Below are 22,770 nucleotides of genomic sequence, written 5' to 3' on the forward strand. Positions count from 1 at the left end.
CTTGATCAATTTGTCACAATGTTCCGGGAGTATATGAAGGAAGAGTAATTTGTGGCTTAGTCTATTTTGTAATTGCTAAGCATCAAAGGGTATGTCCGGGCTTTTTGAAAGTCGTAATTTTTATATTGTGCGAAAATGATTTCCTATTGATCAGATAATTTAAAGAATCATTTCAAACATAGTCGCACGTTTCATGAAAGGGTATTTGCCGAGATATTGCTAGAAACCTTGCATGATGATGCGATTTTAGTAGGAGCAATGGAAAAGGAAAACAAACAAGCGATCAAGATAATACGGAAAATAATTGAATTCTATAAATATTTATACAGAAATTACGACGAAAATTGCATTATATTGAAGTCGAAATAAAATATAATTAAAAATGAAAGTTAACTAAATGTGCATATGTAATGGTGTCATTAATCTTTACAATTAAACTATGAGTGTTTTAACCCGTAAGAAAAAATTTTATTTTAATATTGTTCCTGAATTTTTATTGAACTACAGGAATTTTCAAAATTAACAACCTTTTTTTATCGAAAATTTTTCTTTTATTGCAATTGAGAGAAAAGAATTTTCCAAAATTATTACATTTGAAAGCTTTTTTCGTGCAATATGCTAGCATTTTTTTCTATTAATTACAAATTCTCAAACCAGTAACTTTATCTAATTTCTTGAAAAACTGTCGATTGCAAGTTGTTGAAAATTGACATACCTAAAACTGACACAATTGCCTGCAATAATCATAAAATCATTTTACAGCATGCCGTAGTTGTTGATAAGCATGGAATAAATTTCTGCGTCCAAACTGTTGGATACCTCTAAGGATTTGAACAAATACCATGTGTAAATCCAATAGTTTGACATGAGTTGAGAATTTATTTAATTACAAAGCTTTTGCAATGGAATGTAGTGATGATGAATTAAGTAACTGCATTATTCTAACATGCCTCTGCGAGACATAAATTGCAAATTTTCTTAATTCTGCCTAAATTATGAATACTTAATTCATGAAAATTAGATGCAATAAGCGTCATCCACCAGTATAATGTAAAATCAACTTATCAATAAACATGTACTACAGAAGAAATAGATACAGCTTGAAAAATATTTTTGCAATTGCAATAAAAATGAACTGATACACTTCAAATAAAACTCCATGCATAAATCATCAGTCAAATAACTTCCAATGATCGAATTAATTTCTTGATTGCTGTACTTTAATACAAGCATAGAACATCAAACAAGAGGAAGCACCGAGTCCAATAATATGTGAAATTAAAACTGCAAAACGTCTTTTCTCATCTGGGTCAACATTCACTCTGCTTTCGTCATCGTACGTTGAAAAAATACTTGTCATTCGAAGGTGAATACGCCGTTAAAAACGGTGCGGACTGATTACTGCATGCTTTCTGAATGTCTCAAATTAAGTGACTGAAGTCAGTTTTGGTAAAGCAATTATTTCCCAATATTTCCAAGAACTGGAAAACTAATGATCCGTAAAATATGCCATGTCAACAATACAATGTGAATTGTACAACGTCAGTACAATATTCGAAAAAATGGTCTCAATATTTGTCAAGTTCAGCTGCTCGGATGTGATCGCTTGCAACGTAAATTGCACGCTTGCCGTGTAACAACGTCCTGCACGCTCTCGGAGCAACTGTGTCAACACATCCTGCGGTAAGATGTCATTGGCAAGACTGACGCACAATCCAAAAGGGTGTATGTTGTTCAGATGCTTCAACAAACATTTCAACAGCTCACAAAGAAGTCCAAATCTTAAAATAAAATATTTCTGCAAAAATCAAAATAAATAATCATCTTATTTTAAGTCTGAAGTTTAACAAATATTCTTTATGCATATATATATACTTTGGAGAAATTGAAGAATTCTGAAATAAGTTCCAAAACCACTGAACGACAGTGTATCGGTCGGTGGCGTTCACTTGCGATATAATATCATAAAGACGTTTAATATGGAAATCGAATCCAGGATTTGAATTGTCTGAAGTTGACTGAAACTTGTCAGTACACAAATGCAGGCACAGCATCAAATACAACGTGCACAACTGTTCATCAGCACCGCTGAAACACAAATCGAAAAAATAAAAATGATTTCGTGGTAGAATTTTCGCTGTTTTCACTCATATTCTAAATTATTTCAATTGTCATGTTGCCTGCCTTCTGCATGTTTAGCCTTTTTATACTGCAGTATATGTCTTTTGAATTGATTAGTTTACACTGAAAGTGAGTGATACAATAAAAATTGGAATAAAACGTTAAAACAAACAGCCAATAAAAACTGCACTGCGTTAAAGTTGGAAAAAATTTTCAACAATATCCCAGGTTCAATTGAATAATAATACAAAAAAAGATGAATATTAAACAAATGTTATATTCATTTAAAAAAAATACCTTGCTAGCATTGAAGCAAATACGTCCAACACAAAACGGGTCAAAGTTTCGTCGTGTAACCGCTTTGATTGATAGAGCATGATCAAGTAAAGAGAGTAGTAACATTTTCTCTGATAACACGAAACAATGTCCCACTGTCTTTGACACTCTGCAGGTAAATGCGACATTATCCGCTTCCAAGAGACCACAGTTGCATCTGTAATTGTTGTGATTCAATTTGATCATTTTCATCCTTTCCAACTCACCCACATACAAATACACACAGACACACAAATGCTTACCAGAAAATGGCCGAGTAAAGTAAGATTTTATGCAAATTTCAGAAAATGCGAACAATGCTGGGTTGTTGAACGTGTGTTCAGTCAACAAATGGAAAATGACGCACAGCAATGAATACGCGTTCGCAGTAGTGGACCATTCTTCGACAATCTTCTCCATCACATCTGCAAAATGGAAGTGAAAAAAAGTCAAATATTGCAAAAGTGAGCAAGTTTTATCACTTCACCTTGCAAACTTTCGCACTGCAAGTCCAGCACATCAACTAGGACCTTCATTGGAAGCATGAACAAAAATTTTCCCAATTCCGGGTGAACGGACTCAAATGCATCTAAAACAAACAAACAACAAATAATTTCAAAAATTTAAAATACAAAAAAAAATAAATAATTTTTTCATTTTTATTCTAATCTGCCAATTGTTTACCCGTTACAGCACCGACGTCCCGTAACAAGTCAATCCAGCTGATTCTCAGCTGGTTGTAATCCAGACTGTTTTTGCAGCGTTGATCACAGTGCAGCTGATAGATCATCTTCAATCTGAACCGTACGAAAACATCCCATTTGGTGGAACAGCTGACTGATGGAACAGTGGAAAGCATACATTGACAGCATGAAAATCGCGACAACAATCTGAAGTCGATCAAATTCTCTCTCTTCAGTTGGTATTTGAAAGCAATAAGTTCAACCTTACTGCAATAAAGAAACCGACGAATCGAAACAATCGAGCTCATCATATGTGCAAATGTTTTTGCTCTGCTGTGACGACAATTGTGACAAAATATCAGCAAAATCTTGAAATTGCAATGAACAACTGCTGACTTGAAACAAACGAATCAAAAGAGTTCTGTAGCTGCCTCTGCATCTCTGAAATGGAACACAACTCCGCAGTGCAGAGAGTAATATGACTAATAAATTGAAGGAAACAAAGAGAAACATTTGTCGACATTTCGCTAACTGAAATAAAATATAAAATACCTCGTGATGTTCAGGTTTGAGGCAAGAAATCAATATCCAAATTGCCTTGGCTAAAACTGCACTGCGTTTCGAAATATCCGTACAGTCGGTGGAGAAAGTTTCAAAAAACGTCGACCAAGGAAGCTGAACAATCAACGCGGTGTACTGTGAAATGTCCAAAGAATCATCCATCTCATTGGATATTGTCTACAAAAAAATAAAACTGAAAATATAATTCCATCATCAAGACCACAAACCAACAAAAATACCTCAGCCAATTTGGAAATAGTCTGTTCGTCCAAATTCCACTGCGACCAATCGAACGAGCAAAGAAATCGCCCAGTCACATCGACAAACGGATAATATGGATTCTTTTTCAAAATGACCGATAACAGGAAATCGAAGATCATTTCCTGATACATTGAAACATACTGTTGCCTGTAGTCTAAGCAATAAAATACAGATGAATAAACTGAGCAGAGGGTGGAAAATTTTCAACAGCAAACAAATACATACTGGTGGTAACAGAGATGTAAGTTTTGGCGAAGCATTCACAAAAGAGATCGCACAACTTTCCAACTGTATGCTCGTTTTCGATCAGCCATTCCTGTACATGTTGATCCAAGCTGTCATCTTCAGGGGTCCACCACAAATTGTAAAATCGCACAAAAAATTGAAACAATTCAAAACAGACTACAACATCAATTTCAATTTGAAACGATGAATCAGTTACAAAAAAGAAAATCAAGTACAATCTTCGTCGGGCGGTGGGTCGGATGGAAGTGGAGCCCATGGGCCGTCGTTGTACAAGCCCAGTTGTAGAAGCTTCAAAATTGCCACTGCCATTTCGCTGTAATGCGTGATCATCGTCAAACGTTTGGTGCAATTGCCATGCCGTTTTAACCACTCGCTCTTGTCCAACAGAATGGAAATAACCGTTGAAAACGGCCAACACTGAAGAACCCTTGCAATGTCGTCGATCAGCGGCGCACTATCCAGAGGATGCGCTTTGGAATTTGAAAATTTTGCAACAGTGAGCAAATTGTTCGCCAAATCGAGCAACAATGGATGACTAAATTTGGGATCGTAAACTGAAAATTGCGAACAGATTAGAAAACATGGTCGAAGGAAAAAGAAAAAAAATCCGCCCTTCTCTTACCCACGACAACCGCATCGAGTACACGTTCCAGCTTATCCGGAAAGCAAAGCAGGGCCGAGCGCAGCCACCAGTCACGAAATACCTGCAAAACAACAACACTGTCGAAACTTTTACACCGTTCATTGGGGCAAACAGGCGAGAGGGAAAAAATACAGGCTAACAACTAACTAACAGCTAGCAAAGGTGATCTGCTGTGATCGGGCATTTGCCGCGCACCGGCCAACAAGCAGCACGCCTCCAGAACAGACTGATTAATTTCAACAAGTACAACTGAATGCACCTTTCTCAGCTGCGACCACATTTCTTCGGAAATCTACAAAGCAAACCAAACAAAATAACATAATAATTGCATTGAAAAACACAACAACAATATAAGAATCGAATTTTAACAGTACCAAATTTTGCAAGATGCAAATTAACGCCTCAACCAACGCATCATCAACATCGTACGCAAGAGATGTCAAAGTTGTCACTTTTTTAACAATCAGCTTCAAAATTTCACATACTGAAATCGCGGGAAATGACCACCAGCTCAAGAGAGAATCTTTGTAGAAGGTGAATTTTTCCAAATTGTCCAACAGAACGCCAACGTACGAAATTGCGACCGCAAAATGGTCCTCAAGGCAAGCCTGAAATTGAAAATGGAAAGGATACTGTTGTTTCACAATTTTAATAAATTCATACTTTGAACAGAGTATTGTAGGCCAATTTTCCAAAAACAGCATTCACAAAATAATGATCAGTGTCCGTGAAGTTTTCCAACTTTTGGCGGCAAAACGTTTCTATTCCATTCACAATTGGAAGAAGATCTTCATCGGCAACAGATACGCCACTGTCCAAAGCGTTGCCTAAATTGCTGAACAAATGATAATTACAAACAGCAGTGCCAAAAGTGAACAACATAATGATAATAATAATAATAATTGAAATGAGAATAAGAAATCATCTCCGACTAAATACCAAAACAAACGATCCAAATGCACGCCTGCTGCTGTGATTATACTGGACACTTGCTGACTGAGAAACAATTCAACGTGCATTTTCATCTGATCCCAACATTCGTCCAGTTGATTCCTCATCGTTTCATCAAGACAAGCAGTGGACAGCTGAAAGAATATTTGAACAGAGAAAATTCAAATAAAAACTGCCAAATTGATTGACAAAACAACAAACAAACTGTTCTCATACATTCACCGTCTCGATGCGCGATTTTCCACACTTTCGGTTAAACAAACCGACGCAATTGAATTCTGCTTCAACCTTCAAACCAAAAACCGCTCACAAATTCATGCAGATAATCAAAATACTGCCGTTTACCTGCACGTTGGTCGTACGATAAAGACGACGGACATTTTCAACGACAGCTTTCTCCAATTTCAGCATGTCATCTCTGCTTTGTTTAAAACCACTGCAAAAAAGCAAAAGCAACCAAATATGCACTATTTTTTTTGCAAAGTTCACAACAAAAAACACAATTCACTTGTATCTTTCGAACAGATTTGCCACAGCTCGATGCAATGTAGAAAAGTAAGCTGAATATTGTTCAGGCAGACGTTCCACCGCAAGATGTTCGTTCTTTTCAACAAACGCCAAAACTTCATCATACAGAAGATCGCCAACTGTCGTGGCTGCTGTTGTTGTTGCTGTCCAATGGTCACGGTCAGTGAAAGTTAATGATACTAGCTGTGTCGGTGCTGAAGCGTCTGAGTAAACGGATTGCCAGGCATCATCTTGCGGAACAGCAGACTTCACTGCAACGATATCCAACGATGTTCCCAAATTCGAATTCGATCTAGCGTCTCGCACAGACTCTGCAAAACAACGCTGCACCGCTGCTCTGAATTCAGCATCTTCATCGATCTGAACAATAAAAATGCAAATGAAAAATCAAAAATAATCAAAGAGATTTTCTTATTTAAAAATATCGAGTACAATGGACTGTGCAGGGGTGGACCACTCATCAATTCTCACTTCTCTGAAAGAAATAGAATAAAGTAAAATTAAAAAAATTATTAATTGAAATATAATTTACCTAGAAACGACGGGATGAAATTTATCGAATAAATTTTTGCTGCTCAAGTAAAGGTCGTGCAATTCTGAGGCGCGGTTTCCCAGATTGCTGAAATAACAAATAACTAATTGCCTCAGTGATACTCGGTCTGCTAGTGTACGTACGTGCAGCCGTGGTTTTTCAAATTGTCAAAAATTGTCACAAATTCAAACAAAGCTTTCACACGAAGCGGATGATTATGCTCTACTGATGTAGAATACAATAGCCATTCTTGCAAAATCTGCTTCCACCGCTCGACATCAGATTCACAAGATTCCTCAAATAGGAAAAAATGCATGAAAGCATGCCAATAAATATATCCACTCCATTACTTCAGCTGGATTTGGAAAGGCGATCGATTGTCTAGCTTTGATCAAAACAAAAGCAAGCCAGGGGAACTGAGCAAAACGAGTTTTCAAATTTTCACAACTCGCTTGCAAGCCAAGCTGATCTGAAAGCCAATCCATGATGCGGCAAACCAACGACAGTTTTACACTTTCCTTAAAAAACATAAAAATCAAACATACGAACTGTTTTTGAACATGTAAATTCTTCAAGTAAACGACGCAATTGGAACCTTTTCCAAACGGACGTAAACCTCTTCCACTGGATTCAATTTGCCAGTTAAAAAGACCGACGCCAACACCAGCCCGTCCATGATGATCAATTTAGCCGACTCATTCCAACGCAATGGATACAAGCCACGCAGTGCAAAAATGATCGCCAAAATTGCCTGCGACACTCTGCTATTGTCTATTGTCGTCGTTGACCAATTGACTAAATTCTGCAAGCAATAAACAATGTAACCAACAACATAATAAATTTTCTTCACAGGCCAACCCAAATCACAGTGCACAAAAATAATGCACACTGCTCACTGTTGTCGTATTTCCCTTGCAGCAGCGAAACAATAAAATCGCATATTCTGAAAAATTCACACAATTCATTATTAACAAGAATAAATATACTATTAATTTTAAAAAAAGAAACACAAATCGGCATATTTTCACATTTCATATATTATTTCTGTGGAACTCACTTTTCTATATCCGACTGCAATGAATCATCATCACTGCATTCATTACTGCGAACAATTTCAGACAGGCATTTCCCCAAACACAAATTTATAGCATGAAATTGGCACTTATTTAGCAACTTTTGCGCCACACCAATCACCGTACCAATATCACTGAAATGCAATAATATATCTACCAAGTTACATACATACATATATACATACCAAACTGGTTGCATTAAAGATCGCAAATACTGCTCAAATAATGTCACATTCTCTTCCTGATTGAAACAAACATCATTCATGTCGAAAGTGTCAAATGGAAGTCTGTCGGCAACTTTCCAACACAATTTTTCAATATCCGCACTCTGTGAGAAAATAAAATAAAATATGTCTCAGTTTAGTTAATCAAGCAATCAATCAATCACACCTGATCGGTACGGTACAATTCCACGAGCAAGGTAACAATTCGACCGGCCATATTGCGCTCAACGTTGTATCCATTTTGCCAGTTTACTTTCATCAAAATTGCACTAGCCAATTCAAATTTCACGTTGTTGCTGGATGACGTTTTCTTCATTAAAACCAAGCGGATAAAATTCCAAATATCCTCTCTCAGTTCTAACGTGTCCAAATCTGGCAATCGGTTAATCACATCTCGAATAATCTAAACAGCAAATAAATTAATAAAAATTAAATTATAAATAAAATTCGCAATTCACTAACCAAACACTGTTTGTCACCATATGACATGCCAATTTCAATGAAATTGTTCACTTCGCCTTTGTGGGTTTGCAATATTTTCACCAGTGCATCTTTGGCCAGTTCACTGTCAATATTAGTCAAATGTTCTGCATGCATAATCTATAGACAAAAATTCTCACACAACTGAATTGTTTTATAATATTAAAATTACTTTAAAAATCGTCTTTATGCAAGCTGACAAAACGCTTGATTCAGAAAATTCATCAGAAATTCGAATCAACATCAACAAAGCATCGTTTGCCACACTAGTACACAAATTTGCCAATACATGAGATGTAAGATTTTCATCTGAAACAAATAAAAAAATAATAAACTGTTTCAATTATTTTCAACTTGAAATAATAATATTTTCAAAACAATTCATTCAAATTATATTCACTGCTGAAATTCTTACAAGTGATCAACTTTTACCCTGGTAAAATATGTCGACCGCTGTTAAGTTTTCATCATGTTCCAATAGACTGCGACCATCAGCATACAAGAACATCAGCAAAGCTTGAATGCATCTAGCTGATAAGTGTTTGATAGGCAAAGTAAGTGCAATCGACATCATCAACGATCTGCATTATATACACAAGTATGTATGTGAAATTCAGCGTCTAAAATTTTGCAAACTCACTGATTGACAGAAAATAGCTGACCAAAAACAATCAAAGCAACACTGTCTAATCCTTTTTGAAAAAACTCGAAATCAGTCAACGTTGGATCACTGCTGATCAGGTAAAAATAAATCTCATTATACACCGTTCTAAAATAAATTTATACAATGTAATAAAGCATACGTAGAACAATGATTTTCCAAAAGCTTCTCAACTGCACAGCTGTAAGAATTTTTGCACTGAAAAAATAAAATAGATACAACCTCATGCCATTGCCATATTCTACAAGAATATCTTGCAGCGATCGTTCTGCAGCCTTTCTCATTCCTGACCGCAACAAATCTTCAATCATCCAAGAAGCACAAAATAATAATTTTAAAATTTCTTTCCATTCTTAAAAAGTATCAAATTTGTTAATAAAATTTAAGAGAAAAAAACAATCTCGTCACAATTACCATAAGCTTTGCATCTTGAAATGACAAAATTGAAAAAATTCAAATAATCAAAACGTTTCAAATAGGCCAGCAAAGTATTCTCTTGTACAGTCTTGGCATATTTTGCCTACATTTAAATTAAGAAAAATAAAATTAAATAAATAAATAAATAAAAGCAATTCATTCACCTCTTCTTCTGCCAGTTTCACAATTTCCCAATCATTGTCTTCGCTTTCACCGTGTGCTGGCACAACATACTCAGTCGCATCGACCACAATACAAAGCATGACAAGGAAATATTCCACAGATTGGAAAACGTCCAACGATTCGTCAAAGAATATCGGCTGCACAATGGACGGAGCCCAAGATGTTAACTCAAGTGGAGCTTTGAGCAGCACATACAACAGCCAGCAACGATCGTCCGGCTCTGAAGACCAAAGAAATAGCTTTACCTGAAAGGGAAAACAAAAATTGAAACCAAAAAATTTCCAAAATTAATCTTTACCAGCAGTTTCAACAATCCTTTGTCATGCATAGCATCGATTTGCTGCATGGCGTACGGATATGTGCGTGCCACAAGTATGAAGCTTTTCACGTGAGATTTCAACGTATCCTTCAGCCCTGGGCAACCGATACCGCAACTAACGGCAACAGCATCTAACCATTACAAGAAAAAGAACTTCAATAAATCGTAAATACAAAACCATAAAATATAATTCAGAAAGTTGCATTCTAAATACGACTTCGTTTTAAAACTGCTACTTTCAAAAATACTTTCTTAAACCTATACAACATATAATTTGAGAAATGCAATAATAATTCTACCATCATTCGTCTTTTTCAACATTTTCTTCAACTCTTGAAAACAACAGCTAACCACTCTGCAAAAGTCGATCTTCAACTCTAATTGCAACAATTTCACACTGTGTATATTCGAAATGCAATCATTAAAAATGACTCTATTTAAATCGGAAAAATATGATTCATCTTGAATAACATCATCAAAAACAGCAGTTGTCACACTATGATTATATGTCGTTTTGTGACCTTTCGAACAAGTACCCTTAAAAAATGAAGAAAAAAATTTTTATATTCTAAACACCACATGCGCATATATATGTTGAAATACCGATAAAACAACTACATCTTCTTTCAATTGCCAGGCATTTTCCAAACTATACTTGTAATCGGAAAATAAACATCGCCATTTTGAATTCCACTGCAACTTCTCATTACTTATAGCAGCAAATCTGGAGTAACTTTTGCACAACTCGTCAGTATCGTGTGAACACGGTCTCAACTGCAAAGCAAAGGAAAACATTTTTTACAAACTAAATTCAAAAAATAAAGCAATAAATCATCATACATAATCTTCATCCACAGTTTTCGCTATAGACTTAATCCGTTCAGCGTTGAGGAACGCTGAATGGGCAAAAGGGCCGTTCGATTCTGTCATTTCCGCAATTTTCATCGTCCGATTGCGGTGAGACATGCATCAAAGCTCACTTCAAGCATTCTATTCAATCTAAACGAAAAGCTTCACGCATGCACGTGTTCTGAATGGTATAAGAAATATATTTTCAGTCATCTTCCATCTGCAATACATTATTCACTAAAACTCTAAAAAATCACACATACGGAAATATATTTTATAACATGCTGAAAATAGAAATCAGAAGCATAAATCAAAAGAAAATGAAAATTGCACAAAACGTAAACAATCTAACAAATTAAAAAAGATAGCGGAAAAACTTACCAAAATTTATTTGAGGTTGTTTATATGCATAGATTGAAAACGAAAACACAACAATAATATAACTCAAAGTAAATTACCAATTAATTAGAGAATCGCCAATTCACAAACAACCATTGGGTTAGCATTCTACTTACAACTACAGTATCCACTTTGATGTTCAAGAAACATTTATTTTGTCATGTTATGCTACTTCAAAAACTTTTATTTTCTTTGTCAACTAAATTATGCAAAAAGTTTATGCTGATTTATGGGAGAATTTTTTAATTATTTTTCGTCTTACGATGCTTAACAAGATTTAACTATATGGTGGCTTGTTGTACGCAAAGCAATGCACTGCGTTATTTGCACAAACGATAATTGAAAACTTTGAAAATTAAAGAAACAGTCACACAGAAAACAATAAAAAACAATAAATAAGAATGAAATTTCATATGAAATAAAAAACCAACTCAAAATTCAAGAAATTTAATATTGAACAATCTCTGTCGAAGCTACTTCACAAACACTGCTAACCAAACAGTTTTCCGTAAAAATAACACAACTGTCAGTTAAGGAAAATTGTAGTCCAGCTTTTTAGAACTTTAATTTGAAAAGCCTTTTCAATAATTACCGATGTTATATACCGGCTATCACCTTTTGAATTTTTGTAAAAAAATATTCAAAAATTACACACAAATAAAGAGGCAACTTCCAAATAAATATCATTCACATTCACACACTATGCAAATGCTCTGTATTTAGCTTTCTTTCCAAAGTAAAAAAAGCATCATACACACAAACATGAGAAAATACTTAAAAAGTGAAATAGCTTACAAGCATATAGAAGATAAACAGTAAAAATAACTCGGCAGCCTAAATGACTACTCACATAAAAGTGTCACAAATACTTAAAAAAGAGAATAAGAAAAATATCAAACATTCGTATTATGATATCATCAATGAACAACTTGCCAAAATATAAGAGAACTTAAATTTGTATAGATGCAGTTTTTTCAATGACCACAACTTGGATGCCATATTTGTCAATCGCTGAGTAATGCGTTTAAATTCTAAAAAAACATTATTATTTCAAACCTAGCAGCAGTAATGCAAAAAAATATGCTGGATGAATTTTAAAAATCATATAGTTCATAAATCATAATAACAAAATAAAAAGCAAATTTAAAACAAAATTAATAAGCCATGGTAATATAACAACAGTTTTGTATGCATAAATTAAATGCTGAAACACAAATATTTAAAAATCTATTAACAATTACATTTATCAAAATGTTAAAGGAATGGAAAGAAAAAAGTTTATTCTTACAATCCACTCTGCAACAATTTTAGCTTCAGCACTCATCAGTTGTTTTTCATCTCATAAAAGCATATGCTTGTTTCAAAATCATTATTATCTTTACAACTTATTCCACAACAACTTAATCACATTAAAATATTAAATACAAGATTCAGAAATTACCATTTCCCACAAATTCAGCAACCCTGTTTCATCAACAGACACCACACACAACGGTCGACTTTCACTTTCCATGTTCCAACTGAAGTCCATCACTCGTCTAGCATGACCAGAATGGATAAACTAAACAAACACCACGTGCTAAACCAAAACAGTGCATACATAAAAACAAAAGTACTAATTTTTGAAAAAATATTCCTTAAAATTATTCATTTATTTAAAAACTCCCAAACAACTCTAACTAAAATTATCATCTACAGGCATATCATTTGCTGTTAAAAGATAGAGAAAAAAGAAACCATACCAACAATTCATCAGGCTCCTGTTGTGCTGTAACTGCGACTTTATCGTTGATTCTTTTCACACCAGCACTACGTAAAACAAAATATTCAATTAAAAGCATAAAAAATTGAAGTGAAGCAACTGAAAGTAAAAACTGAAGTACTTCAAATTCCACAGGTAAATATTTTTATCACCACAAGACGTTGCCAGAATCGATTCATGAAATGGTGACCATCTCACCTACAGTGTAAAAATATTTTTATTCCAGTAATTCAAAAACCTATGAAAAAAATATCAACCTTATTGACAGCGCGTGACAACCATTCTAATGTATAAAACGGTGCTTTGAGATGACGCAAATCCCATACACTAAAAGTCTGAAATAAATTGTTATCACAAAAGCCATTTACGAACAGCAAAGCATTGTGTACCCCATTTATCGATGACGAAGCAATCATGCAGTCAATTGTCGGGTGAAAAGCTAAACTTGTAGTTGAACTTCCATGAGCTTCAAAAGAAAACACTGGAGCGTCTGATTTCAAAGATCTTATATCCCATCTGTAAATTATAAATTTTAAATTAATATATAATAAAAGAATAATCATAAATAAACCTTAAAAAATAAAAATATAATAAAAAGCTACATAAAAATCAATGAATTAACTTACATAAACAAACCGCCAGTATAACCAGCTGCCCCAAACTGTAATGAATTTTTAGTGCTCCAGGCGACTTCGTTTATGCCAGATGGTTTGCCCTTGGTAATGGAGTGCAATGGTGGCAATTTTCCACCATCTAAAGATTTACCATTGATATCCCAAATGCACAGATGACCATCAATATCAGAAGAAAGCAAGTAGCCAGGATTCAAACGATTCCAAGCCAAACCACATCCTTTAGTAGTAAGACCAGTAAAATAAAGATCCGCTTGTCTGGTATTAGTCATATCTAAAATAGAAATGAACAAAACCAACGTTGTTACAGTATTTACATTATCAACACAAAACACTTACCCGAAACTGCATGAAACCCATTGGTATCATAAAGTTCAATCTTATCCAAAGTCTGCAACGCCACAAGAGTCTGTTTTTGAGGCATCTGTTTAGAATCAAACACTTTCTGCGGTCGACTGAGACAGTAGTCCGTAGAAATGTTGGGTGATGCAGTTAAAGAATATCTACCCCTACTTTCGGAACTGGATTCTGCTGAATAGCTTGGAGAAACCACAGTTGGAATAGTAACTGTGGCTGACATCAATCGACCACCAATAGCTGAATCAGCAGAAATAATTAAATTACATTCCTGTGAATCTTCCTTTCTATAAAATATTGAAACTTCAAAATCGAGTGAAAAATGTTCAACCAAAATAAACATACAGAAATACCACATCATCCGCACACTGCACCGATCTGATGCATGCATTGCAGTTGGCCACGAAGCACTAAATAACAAAAGCAAATACATATTATTTCATTTGCGCATTTAGTAAACTTTTAAAAACTAAAAATTTTTCAACTCATCTATTATTGTTCGATGAAAACAGAAATCTGGAAGACTAATTAAAGATTTCACATTTTTACAACTAATTAAATTATAAACATAATAAATTAAGCTAACAGAGATCATTCAATTTTCATTTTTAAAATACTCATGAAAAGATTTAAATTAGCAAAAAATCATACAACTGAAATAATTAAACGTAAGCAACAGTAGTATGCTTACAAAGTCATAAATATGTGGAGCAATGTGCTTCCATATTTTGAAAGAAATCATTGGAGATTCAGTTCTTAGCTTCTTTCTAATTGCAGCAGGAATCGGCATCGTAGATGAGACTGCAGAATCTGATCTATTCACTGAAAGTAACTCTTAAATTCACAGTACACGGCTGTACCAGAAGATCAAAACGTACAACAAATAAACCTTTAATTGAGTAAATTGAGTCAAAACCAAAATTCGCCGTCACCAGAAAAACAAACTAAAATAATGAAACCACGAACACCATCGTTACCGTAAAAGAAACTGCAGGTCTAATAAATGACACTCGTAAGGTCAACGCCATAACTCGAATATAAAAAAACCATTTCTATATAAAGAATCATAAAATTATATAAAAGTATTATGCCAAGTAAATTTAATATAAAATCAAAAACAATTTTAAACTCAAACTGGCACTATTAAATAATAACAAAAGGGAGGGTCTAATAATAATAAAATAAGGGATGCAGAAAAATTAGTAGAAAATTTTTTAATAAACAAAAAAATTTTTAATTTTAGTTTTAATTATTTATTAATAAAGAACTGTCATAATGCAGCCACATTAGCATTATTCAACAAGAAAAATAACAGTAAGAAATAAAAAAAATTAGGTTATCATAATTGTTTTACAAGAAATATATAATAGATTAAAATTCATCAAATATAATTTATATTTAACTGGAGAGATATTTTTCATAAAAAAGTAAGCTAAAAAATGAAAAACTAAAAATTTATAAATCATTTCATGAAAAGAAAAAGCAATTTTATTCATTAGATTTTTCCTATTTTGAAACATTTTAAGTTTGCCTTATATAACTGAATTATAAATAAAAGCAAACTTTCATGATGATAACTGTGGCATTTATACATTTTATACTATATTAGTAAGATTATATTAGTAAGGGAACCATTTGTAATTCACCTGTTAAGAACGATCATATTATCCAATGATTAATCTATAAATCAAAGAAATAACATTATTGTGATTGTGCATTTCCAAAGCGAGAATGGAAAGATTAATTTTTGCATTGTATTTATCATTTCATTTACAAATTTCAGTAAAATTTTAATTTATTGAATTTAGGTTAGGCTATCTTTTATCAATAACAGGTTTGTCATGATTTCTGAAATATCTTTTATTTGATTTTGATCTCATTATATCAACTTGCACTAGTTAATTTTCTTCCAGTTATAATACTATAAAATAAAAATTTAAGTTGTTGTTCAACTGACTCTCGTTGAAATATTCTCATTAAAAAATCAGTGCTGTTACATACACATCTATTAAAGTTCATCGTGAAAATCTTACAATGGTTGTCTTGATTTGGTTATTCCTTCTTCACGGTAGTATAAGTTCATGTATTGCAAATTTTATAATAAAGTTAATCGGTTTAAATTTTTGTTGCATTCTTTTATTTTAAAGTATTCTGTATTTATAATTACAGTTCTAAAGATTAAATGAATTAGCATGTAGCAGTTTATTTATAGATATATAAAAGTTATGAAGACAATGAAAAACAAAAAATATTATTTTTAGAATCATATCCATTTGATGCAGCTTTTATTTCTAACACTTCAATGTAAGTTGTAATTTTAAACACAATGAAATTTTTTTCAATTATGACATTTTTCCAGTAATGGAGACATTAACTGTGACAACAGTTTTCTGGAATCCTTTATTGCTTATTATTTCGATAACTTTGTGCCAGACAATAAAACGCACTTTATTCAAAATCTGCTTTTTGGATCAGAAATTTTTCTACCACCTGTGGAGAAAACTTCTACATTTATTGAAATGTGCGAGTAAGTCATTATGATGTTTTCAGTGAATTAAATTCTGTCACATAAGCATAGAAAAAAGATCGAGTTAGTCTAATGAACGGCATAACTTTCATTTGTCTCTGCTGATATATATAAATATATATCAATACCATTTTAATTTGATGCTCACATTTCCTAACCGAATGTTTATTTCAAAGAAAATACAGAGCAGTTCATGAGCAGTTTAAAAAATGCAAAGTTCCTAATTTTGACTATTATGATTCAAGACGATTTGCTTTACTTCAGTTTAGCTGCATTGAACGATACAGAGGTAAGAAGAACTGTTTTATTACTTCTCGCTTTTCACAAGAAATATTTTTTACTTTGGATATCTCAAGTCATCAAATTATAAGTTTGATTCCTTTCACTATATGTGCAGTATGCGTTCTGATGTAAAATTACTTTTTGGAAAAAATATCACATTTAAGAAGCCTATGAACACAGCAGCTGCATTATAAACAGCACGACTTCAACAGTTTCGAAATGCAAACCCGAATGCGACAATCTGCGTCCTCAGACTGAAAAAGTTTTCAAAACGTTTGATGATTCAGAGCTTGAAAACATTCGTCACCAGGAAAATATGACTATTATTTACCAAGAAAACTGCCTGTAAACATTTGCTAATGTAATACTTAATGTTGCCACAATTTGATATTGCAGATATGTGAGCTGTATTAAGGACTGCCTTATTCCGGAATTGAAAATCTCTTGTGGAGAAGAAGCGGTTCAAGTTTATGATGAAGAATTTACTGTTGCATTTGAAACCTTGAATGATATTTATAAATACGAACAAATTGATGAAGAAGATTGGCCTAAAGAATGCCAACTGTTGGGTGAAAAAATCTGATGTTTATTCTAAAATCTTTGCCGATCAAGCTTTCAAATAAGAAAAGTTCTTTAATTTTCAATTTAACCGCTTGAAAGTATTATTTTTTGATTAGCACACTGTTGAAAATAAATAAATAAATAATATATGCATTTACAAGTGTGTGTCTTTGTGGTTTAATTTGTGCAATCGTTGTCAATATTACTTAAAATGTATTTCTGGTGAACAGGCACAATAATGTGTCTCATCACTTGTAGCTACAGTACAGAATAGTTCCAATAATGAGAATCTATTATTCATTCATAATTCAATTCATTATAATAATCTATTATTCAATTCAAACATAAAGGACAGATAAAAGTAAAAACGTATTTTAAAATGCAGTTTACAAGTTTTAGTACAAAAAAATTTTTTAATGATCACCTTCATGTTAATTTTCGCTTTCAGCAAGAAGAGGATATCAGTTTGTAGACAGATCATCGCTTTGACAACTGATGAAATCAAATTTTTCTTACCGACCAATTTTCAGTTGCAATTTTATAAAACTGAATACTAAATTATTTTTCTGCTAAAATATTTAAAATCATTTACTGTAAAAAATACACCGGAAACAAAAATCAGAGCACAAAACATTAAAAATTGAACATACATTAATAAAATAAAAATATTTTATCACTTACAATATGCCTTGGTATTGATTGTACTGTATTGTATTGTATTGTATTGTATTGTATTGTATTGTATTGTATTGTGTTTCTATTTGATATCACGTAGAAAAATGACTATAATATTTACATAATTTACATGGTTTCATTCAGTCCATTGCTGGTATGTAAGGATGGTAACGGCGCGAGTTGGGAGAACTATTAACAAGACTTTCTTTCCAAAGGTGAAAATTAGTTTGTCTTAAATCAGCTTGCAATTGCAATTGGCGTGGACTAAAATTTTCCACGCGAGAGATACTTGCAGACTCTCCAGTCGCTACTTTGCCCCTTTCAGATCCACAAAACAGCAGCGTTTGCCACATGCTTGTATTCAATCCAGGCAACGGATTCAACAATGTCCACGGTAATGCTGACGTAACTGTCAGTGGCCACGTTTTCTGCATTCCATATGCTGAATGAAATGGAAAACCAGATATCATTGCACCTAAAAAATAACACTACTCTGAAAATGATTTGATATAAATGAGAAAAAAGCGTATACCGTTAAACTGGAAATCACTGACAAAATTGGGATGCAATGATGGTACTGAATTGCTTATAAGCGGCGTTCCGGTCGACTGACCAGACATTTGACGTCCAAAATTGCCAGAATCTTCCACGAACGACGATAAGGAGGTCCTAAATGTAATAAAACATAGCGACTGAAAAGAATACAATATTCTTGTCGTTTAAATTGTTGCACAATGTCTGTCCTACTATTTTATTATTAGAAAATTGCTTTTAATTTCACAAAAGGTTTGCAGTTTGATATTGTATAATTATACTGCAATTATTAAAAAGAAAAAAAATATATATCGATTTATTCTTTTTGAGCATATTCTCTTCTTGACCTCAGAAAAATGGCAAAATGCACTGGTTGTAGAGGATGAAACATCAAAGCGAGTTGTTCAACGAAGCGTCAATGACAGATTATAACCTCTGAACGTGCCGCAGCTTTTTTGTCCTTCCTGAAACCCTGAATCAAAATTCAAAGCTTTTCCCTATTTAAAATCGACCTTGCAGAAAAAGGGCTGAATAATGTTGAAACATTTTGCATAAAACATTTTCATCTGTTTTTATACTATTCGTAAATTCATGCACTTATTATGTATTAACAATTGTTATGCATATTTACTTTCACAGTAAATAATAGACCATGTGTAATATTTCTAATATTTATACACTTAAATTATAAAAATTTTACCTATCAAAATCTGACATACGACTAGAATCACGGAAACCCTTAGCAAAAGGATTGCTATCAATTTTCAACTTGGTAATCTAAAAATGCAAAATAAAATATTTTTAAAATTCATTCTCATTGAAATTGAAATTCATATACAAAATAGAAATCCATGCACTTACTAGTTGATTCTGATACGCGGTAACAGCCGTGAACTGTGTTTCAGAAAATACAAAAGTTTTGAAATCCTCTTCTTGGAGACGAAAAATTTCCAAATCAGAAAGTCGTCCATTTGTACTTTTGACGAGGTGTATTCTTGGTTGATATTTGTGCATTGAATTTAAAATAATCTAAAGTAAACAAGAATAAATACTCACTATCATGCACAGCTTTCAGTGTGAACTTACATGACCACGTTTATCCATGTCATTGTTGGTGAGTTTCAATTTTTCGAACGTAATTACTTGTTTGCAAAGTTGCTCGCCGGTAAATGGTGAATCAGGATGTACAAATATGCGACCTGGGGTAGGTTGGTCGGCTTTACCGGCTACTAGCCAACAGGATCGATGATAAGCGTAACGATAACGTTTGGAATCCAGTGGGACAATATCAAGCAAGACAAAATATTTTGTATCCAATTCGCATCCGCTGAACGTAACCCGAATTGTTGGAAACATGCGTCTAGAAATTGGTAAACAGAATCATTTAGCCATATGTCGCAAAAGGAAAGATCGAAATTTGCACATTGAGCCCGGCCTCTCGGGTTTTCATTAATTAACCAAAAAGCAACGTTAAACATGAAATGATGCGTTCAATCTACAAATCTCTCCGCGTGCCACGAGGATGTTTATCACTTGAATATTTTTCGGACCCCTATTATGGTTCACTTGTACTGCATTCAGCTTTTTTATTTCGTAAGCATTTTTTTATTTCTGATGTGCAGGTGGTCATAAATTTGGATTCGTAAAGCATGCAGAAATTAGGTTTAATGTGGTTGACCAATCTGACCATCAGCCTACTGTGATAGAACAAGCCGGAACAATTCAATTGCGTAAATGGCTCACCATTACTGAGCATAATAATCTCTCCTGACAATCAACTTTAATCACTGAGAAAAATTAGTATCCACGACACTTTAACTCATGAGAAACGAACGTAAAAATTAATGAACACTGATAAATTAAATGTATGCAATGCAATACGTGGGATGGAAGCTGAATTTATCCACTGACACTGAAAACCGACAACGTGCTAAAATGCTATGGCTAAAAACTTTTCACTTTATAAACATCAATGCTGTTGTATAAACTACTATTCCGTATTTATTATTCAATTGATAAAAACGAAAACAACCGCTCACATCCAACTATTACAAATATGCAAAATATACAACAAATATTGAAAACAAAAAACAAATTATTATTATTATTAAAAAATTTTACTGTTAAAAGTATCATTTAAAAATTTTCAAAATGCATTTCCAAAAACAACTGATTGAATATTAAATGATATGCATGCTCTAATGAATAATATATTTTGTTAATTGTAAATACACCTTCAAAGACATAGATAAATCTGTTTTTTTTTAACTTTTGAAAGATGACAGCATAATTTTGTATAAATTCTAAATTCTAAAGTGTATTTTTCTTTGAAATTGTACTTATTAATTAATCAATTATTACGTACTAATTGAATGTGAAACTGCACGAGAATGCAAGCAAAAACTGTGTACCTTCAAAAGTAAAAGCGTAAAAGAATTTAAATTATTTAAATTGTTGTGAATTGCATATTAAAAGAAGGTAACTTTGCAGTCAAAAAGCCTTTCTGTTGAAAATGTATCTTTTCAACATTGGTTGCTAATGATAAACAATACAATAAATAATAAGTAGTGATGGTTGAGTAGATAGATGTGAAAAGATGATTTTTGAATTTGCATGTTCCACTGGTCCACTGGACCAGTGTGGATCAATTGAAATCGTCACCCAGACATTGCGTCGAAGAAGGCCAAAGCCTTCGGCGTGTCAATCGGTTTTCACGAACGAATGAACCGCCAAATGCCATCTCCTGATGTTATCTCTAAACGCTGCTTTCCCAATACTCACATCGATCAGGCGATTTCGGGTTAATTTTCCACTAATCCAAAATGAATCCGCTTTAAAATGCATAGAAATTTGCGATTTGAGAATAAAAAAATATTTAAAAAATTGCTTTTTCAATCAAGACCTATTAAAATGAGAGAATGATCGATTTCGAGCTGAAAATTCTTTTTTCTCTTTCCTTTAACTGTAACCAATCATTCGAAATATTTTTTCACTAATCGCTGCTGATCTTCGAAAATGCTAATTTATCAGAAAGTTGAAAAACAGAAATTCTCGGAAGCATTATTAGTTTCAGATTTTTTTGTCGAATAGTGAAATTTTTGTTGACAGGTTTATATTGAAATGTAAATTCCCAAAGCAAATTATTCAAACTTCATGCATGCATCGATAATGTTTCACTTTCATCGCTTCATAAAGTTATCTTCTTCTGCAATAATAAAGATAAGCACCATTACTTTTAAATTCATCACACACACACACAAATGTGTGTGTACATGTTTCCATCACTAACAAGCATTCATTTAATTCAATATAACTTACAGTTACCTCGCTTTTTAAAATGATAATATCCCATTAATATATGTTACAATTTTACAGAACATGGCAAAAGCACTCTGCAAAAAATTAAAAAAGTGTAATTAACCAAAAAGTATTGATAAAACATAAAAAATTAGTCCAAGAATCACTTCACCAAATGAGCTATGGATTCAGTTGTGGTTTGACACGTTAACACTATTGTGGCTTTGATCGACTATTCCCTCAGTGAAGCTGTTGGCATCGTCACGGGCAATTAAAATCATGCAGCAATACAATGAAGGTGAATAACTTCTGACGCACTCAATTTCAATTTGGCAAATTACTTCACTTAATTCACTTGCTAATATCAAAATCACCTCTCCACTGATAGCACAATTTGCTTGTTTCAGTATTAAAAGTCTTGCCCTCTTCAAAGCATTTATATTATATTAAATGGAAGACTTACCTTCCTGACTTTGTGATGATCATCTCAGTACCAAGTTCGTGAAATCGCATCCACAAGTCTTCTGCTTCAAGCTGACATTGCACACTTTTCATCGCTTCACTTTTTCCACAAGTCAAATAGCTTAAATCTGGAGCCGATTCTGCTTGCACACTACTACTACCACTACTATTACTGCTACAGTTACTACTACTACAACTGCTACTACCACTGCTTGATGGTGTACTTTTAAACATT

At 33.3% G+C, this 22,770-nt stretch overlaps 3 protein-coding genes across 3 annotated transcripts; 1 reads left to right on the top strand and 2 right to left on the bottom strand.

Moving 5' to 3' along the window:
- Positions 1–1,489: 1,489 nt before the first annotated feature.
- Positions 1,490–14,987, bottom strand: Tsp_08080 (hypothetical protein). Its single transcript, XM_003373438.1, has 32 exons — positions 14,889–14,987; positions 14,543–14,607; positions 14,180–14,484; positions 13,857–14,114; positions 13,189–13,307; positions 10,802–10,972; positions 10,550–10,735; positions 9,861–10,124; positions 9,422–9,477; positions 9,259–9,387; positions 9,051–9,199; positions 8,601–8,725; positions 8,305–8,541; positions 8,105–8,242; positions 7,437–7,643; positions 7,192–7,359; positions 6,290–6,669; positions 6,127–6,217; positions 5,770–5,915; positions 5,494–5,665; positions 5,136–5,438; positions 4,810–4,891; positions 4,403–4,741; positions 4,167–4,343; positions 3,920–4,095; positions 3,672–3,857; positions 3,388–3,560; positions 3,121–3,326; positions 2,664–2,861; positions 2,419–2,614; positions 1,876–2,088; positions 1,490–1,781 (listed from the first exon to the last, which is right to left on the bottom strand). Exons 1-32 carry the CDS (start codon positions 14,985–14,987, stop codon positions 1,490–1,492), a joined length of 6,006 nt encoding a protein of 2,001 aa, XP_003373486.1.
- A 1,244-nt stretch (positions 14,988–16,231) lies between these two features.
- On the top strand, positions 16,232–17,589 carry Tsp_08081 (hypothetical protein). Its single transcript, XM_003373439.1, has 6 exons — positions 16,232–16,265; positions 16,459–16,501; positions 16,557–16,724; positions 16,910–17,013; positions 17,171–17,351; positions 17,403–17,589. The coding sequence occupies exons 1-6, from the start codon at positions 16,232–16,234 to the stop codon at positions 17,587–17,589; spliced, it is 717 nt and encodes a 238-aa protein (XP_003373487.1).
- A 1,883-nt stretch (positions 17,590–19,472) lies between these two features.
- Tsp_08082 (T-box transcription factor TBX20) lies at positions 19,473–22,769 on the bottom strand. Its single transcript, XM_003373440.1, has 4 exons — positions 22,537–22,769; positions 19,863–20,136; positions 19,638–19,805; positions 19,473–19,553 (listed from the first exon to the last, which is right to left on the bottom strand). The coding sequence occupies exons 1-4, from the start codon at positions 22,767–22,769 to the stop codon at positions 19,473–19,475; spliced, it is 756 nt and encodes a 251-aa protein (XP_003373488.1).
- Between the last annotated feature and the right edge of the window lies 1 nt (position 22,770).

The sequence above is a fragment of the Trichinella spiralis genome (genome assembly GCF_000181795.1).
Source record: "Trichinella spiralis strain ISS 195 chromosome Unknown Scfld6, whole genome shotgun sequence".
Taxonomy (NCBI): Eukaryota; Metazoa; Nematoda; class Enoplea; order Trichinellida; family Trichinellidae; genus Trichinella; species Trichinella spiralis.

Bases quoted from the DNA above. Each gene is read 5' to 3' on its own strand.
- Tsp_08080 (XM_003373438.1), bottom strand. From the start codon at position 14,987: ATGCCGATTCCTGCTGCAATTAGAAAGAAGCTAAGAACTGAATCTCCA. The intron at 10,736-10,801 runs GTATTTCAACAT...TCATTTTTTAAG, and splicing joins AAGATGTAGTTGTTTTATCG to GGTACTTGTTCGAAAGGTCA. The intron at 8,542-8,600 runs GTTAGTGAATTG...TTTGCTGTTTAG, and splicing joins ATGGTGACAAACAGTGTTTG to ATTATTCGAGATGTGATTAA.
- Tsp_08081 (XM_003373439.1), top strand. From the start codon at position 16,232: ATGGTTGTCTTGATTTGGTTATTCCTTCTTCACG. The intron at 16,725-16,909 runs GTAAGTCATTAT...AAGAAAATACAG, and splicing joins ACATTTATTGAAATGTGCGA to AGCAGTTCATGAGCAGTTTA. The intron at 17,014-17,170 runs GTAAGAAGAACT...ATCACATTTAAG, and splicing joins CTGCATTGAACGATACAGAG to AAGCCTATGAACACAGCAGC.
- Tsp_08082 (XM_003373440.1), bottom strand. From the start codon at position 22,769: ATGTTTAAAAGTACACCATCAAGCAGTGGTAGTAGCAGTTGTAGTAGT. The intron at 19,806-19,862 runs GTAAGTTCACAC...TGTTTACTTTAG, and splicing joins ACATGGATAAACGTGGTCAT to ATTATTTTAAATTCAATGCA. The intron at 19,554-19,637 runs GTAAGTGCATGG...TTGCATTTTTAG, and splicing joins CCGCGTATCAGAATCAACTA to ATTACCAAGTTGAAAATTGA.